General features: G+C 40.1%; 1 protein-coding gene across 1 annotated transcript in view; it reads right to left on the bottom strand.

The window, feature by feature from the left end:
- NEK10 (NIMA related kinase 10) overlaps positions 1–12,296 on the bottom strand; it is a 280,588-nt gene that overhangs the window by 218,939 nt on the left and 49,353 nt on the right. The window contains exons 6-9 of the mRNA XM_030933079.1: positions 10,936–11,020; positions 3,574–3,615; positions 1,384–1,462; positions 221–288 (exon numbers count right to left, since the gene is read on the bottom strand). Coding sequence (XP_030788939.1) covers positions 221–288; positions 1,384–1,462; positions 3,574–3,615; positions 10,936–11,020 — 274 coding nt within the window. The remainder of the gene's footprint in view (positions 1–220; positions 289–1,383; positions 1,463–3,573; positions 3,616–10,935; positions 11,021–12,296) is intronic.

Raw genomic sequence — 12,296 nt, 5'->3', positions numbered from 1 at the left:
AGGAAAGGAGTTCCAGAAAACGTGTATTTATTATATCTCTATTAACTTGAAACGCTGGCAAAGAATATAAAAGGGTTGACAAAGATTCACAATTTTAGGCCAGGCTGCCAGGTTTCTGGATTCTAATTACACATGACTTAACTGCAAAGGCTCTGAACTTCCCAAATGTGAACGATTGCCATAGGGAGCTGAACCATTAACTCTTTCGGGGGCCACTCACCTTGTGGGCTCCACTTGTGGTGACCCATTCTCTTTGATCTTTGGTTGCAGCAAGTTTTTGAAAGATATCTATAAAGGAAAGAAAGAGCGCAAAGAGGCATCCGGAGATTAAAGGGGGAGTACTCCCGGGAGCACAGATCTGCAGTACATATGGGTAGGGAGAGAAAGGGCAAAGGGAATACAGACAACACGAAAGGAACAACAGATGCAGGAGCAGCATGGCTACCTTTTTACCCCAAGAATTACTCCTCAAGCTCCCCTGTTATTTATTTTATAATGTTATTCTAATAATGAAATATAAAAATACCAAAAAAGGCAAACCTCTCTTTCCACTTAAATTTGAACAAGTTTCTTAACATTACCAGTTCAAAGTGAGGCCTGTTCTTCAAAGGTCCTCTCTGCAAAGATTTCAACTTATAAAGAAGAGAGGGAAGGCCAGCAAATGAGAGGAACCTGTTAGTTTCCTCAGCTGAGGAAAACAGTTATCCTCAAAGAGAATTCCTGGTGCCCAGGGCTTGCCATAAACTCTTTTCTCCCCGAATCTGAGAATCACTGTGCTGCCCCACAGGAAGATATGGAGAGCCAGTCGATTCACACAAAGAAAACGGACTGGCCTCCCACACGGCAGGACATCTGTGGCTCATCAAAGCCGGAGTGCAGGACAGCAGGGCTGGGAAGAGCCTCCAACGGGAGAAGATTGAGTGACTAAGGAATACCTCACACTCACAGCCCAACGTTTTCACATTGACAGCATCAGATAAGGTTTGTTGTTGTTATTTTTTTTTTCATGCTCTGGATGCTTCAGATTCTATGAGGTAGGTATCATGATAAACCCAATTTTATAGAAAAAAAACAACTGGATAGTCTCTGACATTTTAACAGAAATAAAAAGAGGCAAAAATATGTTTTACCAAAATTTGCTTTTATGGAAGCCTCTCCTACATTAAATAAATTGTCCTTTTCAACGTAAGGGTTGTAATCTGAACATCTTCCTTCTGGCTGTATGTTGCCACTAAATATAACAATTGGCCAGGATGCTCAGCACCTGAGCTGTGTGTGGGAACATTAATAAATATTTAAAGTATCCTTTTTTCCTACTGCAAACACCATACTGCTTTTCTAGCAAGTACACAAAACTGGCTGTGTCCCCACAACAACACTTACATGTCATGTTGACCAGCTTGTCCACAGTGTGCTGCTCTTCTCCATAGCTGAGGTACTCATTGGCTACAATCTCCATGTACTGCATGAAGGACCAAACCAACAAGCCAGTCAGGAGGACACCAAAAGCACGCAAGGAAGCAAGGAACAAGATGCTGCAGTTCTTAAAATAAACTGTAGGTGTCACAACAGATTCATCAAATAATACTCATGCTCCTTCTGGGACTGTTACCACTCAAGTGCAAAAAGTGGCTGGGTTTCTAGATTCTTTGACTTCTCTTGCATGCTATGAAGTTGAGGGAAAGACCATCTCAAGACTCTATAAACTCTCGAAAGTCTCAAAATGACTCTTAACTAGGTAAGTTTGTGGTGTAATTTAGTATCCAAATACAAGATACATATAAGGTACATAATATATAGTATATAGAATGTTTATTCTTCAATGTATCTTTTTAGGAGAATTTTTTATAATACATTGTATATATTTTATTGACATTATATTTTATAATCTCTGAATATATGTCTAACCAGCATACATGCAGTTAGCAATAATCAGAATAAAATGAGTACTGAGTAGTCTGATAATTCTCACTGTGGATAATTGATTATAATAAGAAACAGGCTCAGGGGAACAGGTAATTTCTAATATTATAAAAGAAGTTAAAATGGATAAGAAGATGCTTTGTAATATAATCTTATGAAATACTATGTTATTAAATGAGGTAAACCTCTAGACAATTTAAAAAGGTTCTTGAAAAAAAAAAGAATCAATTTTCTAAGAATATAATAAAATAAAGTAGATTTAATGTTAAATTGCCACAAGCGTAATCTTCCATTAATTATTCAGAATGAGTTTGCAGGGCCACATGTTTATTATGAAAATTATTCTCTCTGTAAACATTATACAGGTTTTAGGAGACTAGCCTGTTCCAACTCAAAAACATGATCAGAAATTTTGTTTTATTCCAACCTGGCCAACATGGTGTAACCCTGTCTCTATTAAAAATACAAAAAAAAAAAAAAATGATTCGGGCATGGTGGTGCATGCCTGTAAACTCAGCTACTTGGGAGGCTGAGGCACGAGAATCACTTGAACCCACAAGGCAGAGGTTGCAGTGAGCCGACATCGCACCACTGCACTCCAGCCTGGGTGACAGAGTGAGACCCTGTCTCAAAAAAAAAAAAAAAAAGAAAGAAAGAAATTTTGTTTTATTGTATTAATAAATGCAAACTTCTGAGTTGCTCAGTATATGTATTCACTTGCTTACCCTCCCTCCGTAGGTAGCAAAGCAGAAAAATAAATAAGGTCAAGATCCTTCCTTTCTTTGTCATCTATTTATTAGTATTGTATTGAGCACAGTAATCGTTTTCTTGTGTGAAAAAGTTTTGAACATCTTCATAATCAGGTTATTATCTTGCCAGGCCCAGTGGCACACACCTGTAATCCCAGCTACTCAGGAGGCTGAAGCAGGAGGATTGCTTGGGCCCAGCATTTTGAGATCAGCCTAGGCAACAGAGTAAGACACCATCTCAAATATATATACATATATACACATACTTCTTTTCCTCCCACCATATGGTATATACAATGCTAACGGCTTGAGCCTTCCAGCCATCGCCCCTTCTGTTGTTGTTGTTAGACGGAGTTTCATTCTTTTGCCCAGGCTGGAGTGCAATGGTACAACCTTGGCTCACTGCAACCTCCACCCCCTAGGTTCAAGCGTTTCTCCTGCCTCAGCCTCCTGAGTAGCTGGGATTATAGGCACCCGCACCGTGCCTGGCTAACTTTTGTATTTTTAGTAGAGACGGGGTTTCACCATGTTGGCCAGGCTGGTCTCAAACTCCTCATCTCAGGTGATCCACCCATCTCGGCCTCCCAAAATGCTAGGATTACAGGCGTGAGCCACTGCACCTGGCTGCCTATTTCCTATTATTACTAGCTAACGACATGTGACCCTTTATAGCACCTTCTCATTTCCACAGGCTGAGCAAAGTGATCCCAATCAGCCAGAACAAAATGTTGTGGGTTCCTCCCTGCTCTGTGAGTATCACGCCTCACGCTCACACATAACCCCATCTGTCCCTCTCTGGGGCAGACAGCATAACACAGGAAAGCCACATACCCTTTTAATTCTTGCTCAGAGCAGGCACAAAATGAGAAGGCAAGACCAGCCACCACAAAAGGAATCTTACCTGAGCTAGGTTTTCAATCCCACCCAAGCTATGGAGTATTTCCTAATAAAATAAAAGCAACAAAACACATGTAAATGATGAGGGTAGAGGGGGGAGTATATTTTACTTGCAATTTATTTACTAAGTTGTCATATTTAAAATTATTTTGTGAAGGTCTACATTCTAATATAAATATGGAAAACGTATGGTATGTCATTCATACTACCTTTAAAATAAACTATTAATAAATACGAAAGTTGGGTTGAGATGAAGAGAATGAATCTGTGCTCAGAACCGCAGCCTGCCCCCTCATTCTTCTTACCTCCTCCTGAGTCATCATAAAATGTTTGAGTTGAGAAGAGCCATTAGACACCATTTCATTCAATATTCTCATGTTACAGATGAGGTAAACCAAGACACAGAAAGAAAACCATTTTGCATAACGGACGAACCTGGATGAGAACAGCATCACCAAACTCCAAGAACCCTCCGCTAGGTCTCTGCCTAGTGTGGCCCATGAACCAGCAGCACCCGCATCACCTGGGAGCTGAACAGAAATGCAGAATCCTGCACCCACCCCAGACCTGCTCGCACTCAGTTTCAACAAGATCTCCAGGTCATACGCACGTACAGTACAGTTTGAGAAGCATTGCTCTAGGAAAGAAAGAGCTTCTCAAAATTATTAGATGAATGATCTTATTAGACCCATGCTCTAAATAAATGGAGAGATAATTTTTGACAATGTCTCCTGATACAGGACTTTAAATTGTGAAATGGACCAGCCTGGAGATCTACTAATAGTAAGTGCTCTCAGGTTAGCCACATTGTCATTTATCTATAGACAAATATTCTCAGGTGGCTTTAACGTGCTTAATTACATCTGTATTGACATCTCTCTTCTTACATAACATGCACACAAGGAAGTTACTTGAAACATAAACAAGAGCCAGAATTTCAATTCTGGGAAGTGCACAGGGACGAGTACGTGAGTGTGGGAGAGAACAGTCTACTTCTGCCATGAAGCCAGTGAGTGGGCAGACTGGGAAAAGGCACAGGGGCCTTTTTCTCTCAAGGCCTCCTGGGTCAAGGTTTTCATAGTCTGTGTAAAGTGAACTTGGAAGTACTAAACATACTTACATCTAAATTAAATTTTAAAAGAACATTTAGAACTTAAATAAAAATAGTTCTGTGACTACCTATTAATTTGAAGCCTCATCAATGCTATTCACTCTAGAAGAGCTATAATTATAGAGCACGAGAATATTGTTCATATGATCTCTATTTGTGGTAGGAGGTTTCATACACATAAAAATTAAAATAATATTTAAAACCAGTTATATTTATTCAACAAACATATTTTTTTCATTCCACCTATGTAAAATCCCTGAGTCAGGCTCTGAAGGAGACACAAATATGTAGATGGCAGGGGTGCCCTTTGCTGAGCTGTAAGCAAGCATAAGGTGGGTATACAACCAACTGGAACTTAAGACAGAATGAGATAAGTGTTAAAAGTAAATTATACATGCAGTGTTATAAGGGGTCAGAATAGAGACACCTCATTCCTGCTGAAAGGACTAAGAGACACCTCATGTGGGTGGTGGTCTCTAAATGGGGACTGGAAGGATGGATGGATTTGCTGAGTAAAGATCGGGAACAGGTGAAAATAAAGGAGATTCCAGCAAAGAGAACAGGAGGCTCAAAGGTGAACAGAAATTGTGCAGACAAAACATCAAGACATGCTGTAACTCTGAGAGAAGCAGTTCCGTAACTCCATGGAGGGCATTACTGGGAAAAATGTTAGAAAATTAGGGTGGATTCCCACTGTGGGAGGACTTAGATGTGTGCCTGAATTTGAATGTTTTCAGGCAGACCATGATACCCAGTGAAAATGTGTGAGCAAGGGACTGGCCAGAATTAGCTGTGGGGACTTCCTTCCTTCTAGTCATAAAATGAACTAGAGATGGGGAGGCTCTAAACTGGGGGCTCAGTTGGGGTCAGTGACAACAGGAAGAAGAATGGAGAGAAAGGTGTAGTATTTGAAGCCATGTGATCAACTGAACATGAAGAAAGATTGGAAGAAAAGAAGCAAAGTTGAAGACATCAGTCTACTTCAGGGGGAGTGGCTGGGAACAATGTCATAATTAACTAACATAGGGAAAGAGAAAGGAATAGACTGGGATAGAGGAGAGCACTCTATTTTGGACATGCTGCAGTGCTGATAGGAGGCCCAGGTGAAAAAAAAATACAACAGGCCACAGAAAGTGAAGTGAGGGCAAAAGATCAAAATCTGGGAGTCGTTCACATGAAGGAGATTCATTTGAAGCTTGAGAGTGGGAAGGCACCAAGGAAGAATATGATGTTTAAATGGTCATGGTAATGTTATTTTTAAATGTTTGCCATGATAAGAAATTTATTCAATAATTTTGATGACATGGGACTAAGTCAATGTTTCCCAAACCATGTGCTGGAAACAGTCATTTTATTTTGTGCAGTGGATAGAATTAGGCATGCTGCCAAAAAAAAAGAAAAAAGAAGAAGAAAAAGATAAAAAAGCAAGAAGAAGAGGGTTTTATGGTTCAATCAGTTTGGGAAATAATTAGGCAAAACAGATTTAACAAATTCTCTATCTCAGGACTCTTTGGAGCTGCTGTGCACTCTAAGTCTCTAAAAGAAGAACTAATGTGCAGCTTTTTCTAAACATCCCTAACCAAAGCACGCTTCATTTCCCAGGACACGTATTACTCCTGTGGAATAAAGTTTGAGAAATGCTGCTATAAAGTAGAGGAATGAGAAAGATGCTTACTCCCTCTTAGAGAATTTTGTCATTATGTTATGTACTCAAGAATTTAACCTTCATTTATGAAGTGAACACTTTCCCTCCATGCTCCTATGGAAAGTGGAGCAAGGCCAGGAGATTGCTCACAGACCCTGGTCTTCCTTGCATTTCCTTTCCTTATATCAACAGGACTGTACCAACCCAAGAGTGTAAACTAAAGAAAACCATGACTACAAGGTATGTATACACATGGGCTTAACAGTTCTAGTTACTGACTTGAAAAGCAAATATGACTGCAGGCTTAGATTACAGCAACGTGCCCTGTGTGGCTTTTTAGCCCTCAGCATCTTTCCCCTGTCACAGGCCAGAGGGTCATAAAACTGGTTTGTATATTTCTCAGTCTACTGACCTGGAGAAAGTCCCCTGGTTAATCTGAACTTCAGTTCAATCTGTAAACTGTGAACAATGTCCTTATTAAGCTTACCTCCTGAATTGTTCCTTTTTAAAAAACAAAAATAGAGCCAATAATATAATACTGGTAGAAAGGATGTTTTTAAAAACGGAGCACATTATGCCAATACATTTTTATTACAGCCAAAACTGTCATTTCCGTTTAGGTGCTCTCATCCTAAGCCTATGTGGCAACTAAATCAATGAATGCTGAACACACTGCATAACCTTAAATACTGAATTACTGACATGACCATTGACTCCTCTGTTCAAAAATCATTAGTGGCTCCATAAAGTTTATTCTTTGGTTATGATTTTAACGCCCCTCTGTGGACTGGCCTTTACTTATCTTTCTAGGTTTGGAACCGTAAACACTCTTCTAAAAGGCTTGATATACTCGATTTGTAGGAGGATGAGAAAAAAGGAAATGTAAGAGATACTTCTAAAGTTTTCTATGCTGAGTCTGACAAAATATGGTGCCATTGAAAGAATGAGGAATTTATTCCAAAAGTTCAAGGATGAGGGGAAGAATTGAAGAGCTCCATTATAAAGTTATTGAGTATAATATGCTACAATCATTGTTCTCAAAGTTTTGGTCTCAAACCCCTTTACGCTCTTAAAAATTACTGAGAACCTCAAAGAGCTTTGGTTTATATGGGTTAGAATGTATCTGTTTATATTTATTGCATTATGAATTAAAAGTGAGAAATTTTTAAAACACAAGAATACACAAGTACACATGTTCCATCAGCTCCCAGGGCCATGATGTCACGAGATATTGTGTAGCTTAGGGAAAATTCCACTGCACACATGTAAGACAGAGAGTGAAAAGACAAATAACATCATTTGGAATCATTTAGCATCATGTTGAAGATAGATTCCATCTTGTGGAACCCCTGAAAGGGTTTCAGAGACCTGTAAACAGTACACGGGCCACATTTTGAGAACCACTGTGCTACTGTGTCATCGAGGTGGTTGTCTAACATGTCTCTGGAAACTTGGGACTTAAAGGGGAAAGTTTGAGGCTGAAGATAGGAACTTGTGAACAAACAACAACAACGAAAAGATGGTTGAAGCCAAGAGCTTGGAAGATACGGGAGAAGACAATAAAGAAAAAAACTTTGGGGAAGGTTATTTAGGAAGACAAGGTGAAGAAGAGGAACGTGTAAATAATACTCAAAAAATGCTGAATAAAAGCTAGAGGTTCTCAGGATCAGTAGAGGCAAAGAGAAAACGTGGTAGAGTGTACCTGCTGCTATAAACAGGTTGGGGAATGTAAGGGCTGAGAGAAGACTACTCAATCCAACAATTTTTTCTTATTGTTTCTAACATAATTGCAGCTCAGGATCTTTTAAGGTTTTCTCTTTATCTTTTGATAAGCGATGTACTATAGCTTCACTGTAATGAATCCAGGTGAATGCTTATCTTTATCCTGCTTGGGACTCCAGCTGCAACTGAAATCTCAATACGTGTCTTTCTTTAATTCTGAAAAACTCTAAATAATTTTATCTTCAAAATGGCTTCTCTGTCATTCCTTCCAGCCTTTCCTCATTGAAACATTCACTAAACATATAATGGAAACTCTGTACTGGCAGGAAAGATCCAATCTACAAGCTACCAGTTTGCAACCTCTAAGTCAAGGAATGAGGACTGCAGCATGGCCCAGTGTGGTCTATTTAAATGGCTTCCAGAGAGAACCTTGTACATAGAATTCAATGTGCAAGTTATGCAATACATCAGTCCTGGTGGAAAGGAACTGGATTCAGGAGACATAGCCTGACCTTTCAAGAAATATAGTATGAAAGTAGGAGAAGGACTTGAAGGAATAGCTGGGTCAAGAGAAGGACATTTTTATGGTAAGGAAAAATAGAGCGAGAGCAGGTAGAGGAGTAAGCCTTGGTCAGGAGGAGGAATATTACTTCTGAAATATGAGGGAAGTAGAGTTGCAGGATAACCCAAATATTTCAAACAACAAAGAGAAAATAAGATAGCTCCCAATGGGATGGCCTTGGGCTTCCCTGTAAAACAGAGGATGATATAATTTGATCAGAATAAGGGGCAGGAGAGGGTTTGGGTGAGAAAAGTGAAGATGGTTTGGAAGAGCCGCTATGGACCCTGCAGTACTGACCAAACAAGAGAGGAAAGGAACAGATACCCATGAAAAAGGCATGCCGACAGTCACTGGCGTAAGTCACAAGTCATAGTAAACCCCAGCATAGCTTTGTGACTTCAGCCAACAATTCTTGGCACCTCAAGATGTTGAACAACTGCCTGAGCACGTGGTCTTCTGTATGGAAAGAGTGCCAGGGAGGACAGACTCGGAGATAATTCCCTTCTATGGAAAGGCTGGCCGGCAGGACAATATTCGTTTAATATGTGTCTTGGTCACAAAATCTCATAAACAAAGTTGTCTCTGAATTTTTTCCTTCAGAGGGCAGTACAATCAACCCTGTTCAATCTACCCAGAATGAGACTAAGAAAGGCAGAACTTTAGACGGGAGATTAGCAGAGTAAGACACTCTTATCAACAGTTTTTCTGAACAAACAGAACATCTCTAGCACAAATATTTGCTAGTTCAAGTCAGATTAACCGGACCTTCCTCCTGGAAAACTTTATTAATATTATACATAGAATGTTTTCATCTAAACTGAGACACATGGGGGAATAAAAGAGGGTGCTATGAATAATTAAGTGGGAACAGTGAGCACATAAGACTGATCCAGGCAAAAGGAAACGTATGACCAATGCTCATTTATACATGACCCAAACAGAATTGCAAAAAGCAGCTCAGAAACGCATGGAACACACAGTTCTGTATGGTTGGTCACAGGAAAATAAGGATGCTTACCTACCCAGAAAACTGTGAGCAACAAGGACAGAAAGCCATTTCAAGGATGCCCTGGCTCACATATCCAATGGGCTGTGGTTAACTAAATTACAATAGCACAAGGCCAGTTTAGAACACAGTCCGAGGAAGAGGACTACTCTTCTAATGGAAAGATGTGTAGTGCCCATGAATCCCAGAAGGGTCCAATCAGAGTAGGCTCTGTGGCTGGTTGGTACCAAAATATTTTCTCAAATGCCAAGTATGGAAAAGATGGTTACTTCTGAAATATGAGGGAAGTAGAGTTGCAGGATAACCCAAATATTTCAAACAACAATGAGAAAATAAGATAGCTCCCACTGGGATGGCCTTGGGCTTCCCTGTAAAACAGAGGATGGTTACTTTTCCAAACTTGGCACCTAAAGGAAACATATGCTGACTCAAATAATAATTCATCAATAACATCGAGTTCAAAATTAAAGGTGTGAGCTTCCTAGTAGCTTATGAGGACAGGGCATAAAAGGAGATACTTTTTCGGTTAAAAAAAAAAGTGTTAAGTAAGCTTTTCTTTAGAGCCTCACCGCTAAAGCACTATGTCTCTGCTACTCAAAGTGTGGGCCATGAACTAGAAGCAATAGCATCCCTGGGAAACTTGTTAGAAATGAAGAATCTTGTTTATACCCACTGAATCCGATTCTGCATGTACAAGATGTCCAGGTGATTCCCATGCACATTAAAGTTTGAGAGGCACTAAAATCAGAGGCCAGGCATGGTGATTCATGTGTGAACCACCACGCCCAACCAGAAAAAGATTCTTGACCTCAGTGCCCTCCTCTGGGAAAAGTGGGAGGCTCCTTGCTCACCTCTAACTCAAATTTGACTCTAGAGGTTGGGAAGGGATTGACCCTGGAGCAGCTAATAAAGCTTCACTGGCTGCTTCTCAGCCACATGAGCAGGCCACCACTCATCACTGCTGAGTTAGACCTAGGGAGCTGCTTGGCCTTGAACATGTTTGAAGCTGTGGCCAAGCATATACCTCCTTGAACGGTAAATGTTTTAAAATGCCAGGTAGCAAAGAAAACAGAGACCAAAAAGTCCAATCCACTTAACCCCATAAGTAATACAACAGAAATATACAAATTTTTTGTCCCCATTAAAGCGCTCCGCTCAAATCTTCTTAAATAGTAGATGAGACATTCCCCATATATGGAAGCTATTGAGTTGTGAGAGAGAAAACAAAAAGTAAACATGGACTACTTCAAAGAAAAGCCCACCAGTCTTTTATTACGACTTTATAACAAGTAAAAAAATATATATATTTTTCCAACCAACCTGATAACATGGATCCCTCATTAGTAGCCTCAGACAGATTAACACTCTCAGAAAATGCATAGATGGGGCTCGATTAACCCACTCTCTGAAATAAGAAAACAAGAGAACATATTCACGTTTAAAACCCCAGTGTGACAATTCATAAAAATACAAGGCTATGAAGGAGTATAAAAAACACACAAAGCACTGAGTTTATTTGCACTGGGGACTGTTATTTGGTACTTGAACACTTCACCCATTTTAATTCAAAACACATTTAAACCATCTTTATCAGTGTGGAGGAGAGGCCCCCCAAACTTATTTGGTTTATGCCACCACCCTTACTCACTCAGTAATATTTCATAGTACCCTAAGATCAAAACAAAGAGCAAAATGTTCCAAAATTTAGGTAGGTCCAACTTGGTAAGAATTTATGCCATAACAAATTGGTATCCATTTGAAAAAAATAATACATTACATCAAAAGATTATTTTCATAGCCACACTTATTTATTAATGCAAGTGTGTGCATTAGTGGACACAAAACAACCTCTCAAGCCTGGGAATCAGTTTGGACTTCACCATCCTTGTTTTCTCTTCCCCCTGACTTAAATAGAGTACTTGTTTTTTTATCATAGCAACCACTGAAAACTCAGCTTTTGAAAGATATGCCATCAGCTAAAGGAAGGCAAGATGACCTAACATTGAAATCACAAACTGCCTTCAGTTGTTCATGCTGTATCTGATGGATGTTGAGGAGCACTGAGGGTGTTTTGGGTTTTGTTTTTTAGAAAATTGAAAATAGCTCACAGTGCCCCCTGGGAGTTCTCTGTAGCCCTGGGGCACTTCGGTGCTCAGTTTGGGAAACACAGGGATCAAGTTTTTTTAAATTAGTTTCCCCAGAAGCAGACCCTGAGATGAAGATTAGTGTGTGCAAGTTCATGATTGAAAACATGCTCTCAGGAGAGACCAGTAAGAGAGTGGGAGAAACAGGAAAGGGAAGAGGAGAAATCCAAGCAAGGGTATGACATCAGGCAAAATCTCCTCTTAACCCAATCAGTGGGGCTCTGGAATGTAAGTTACCACTCAGAGTTGTCCTATACTGAGGCAAGGGCACTGGGCTTTTCTATACTACTGAAGCTGTTGCCATTAGCTAAGAGCTGCAGGAGGGACTGAGGGAACATTCCCAGACACTCCCACTGGCTCTCTGTGCCTGCAGGCAAGGCAGACTCAAGGGACCTGAGGGTGGTTGGTGCAAGTGTTGTTGGACAGGAAGGTGCCAAAATCAAAAGGGTGAGAACAGGAGGATTCTGGGCAAAGCACCAATATTACCTTACAGTTCTATAGTGAGATTCAGCGGAACTCTTTGAAATCAAAGTCACA

Source organism: Rhinopithecus roxellana, chromosome 1, assembly GCF_007565055.1.
Source record: "Rhinopithecus roxellana isolate Shanxi Qingling chromosome 1, ASM756505v1, whole genome shotgun sequence".
NCBI lineage: Eukaryota > Metazoa > Chordata > Mammalia > Primates > Cercopithecidae > Rhinopithecus > Rhinopithecus roxellana.
This window is presented reverse-complemented; position numbering and strand designations above follow the sequence as displayed.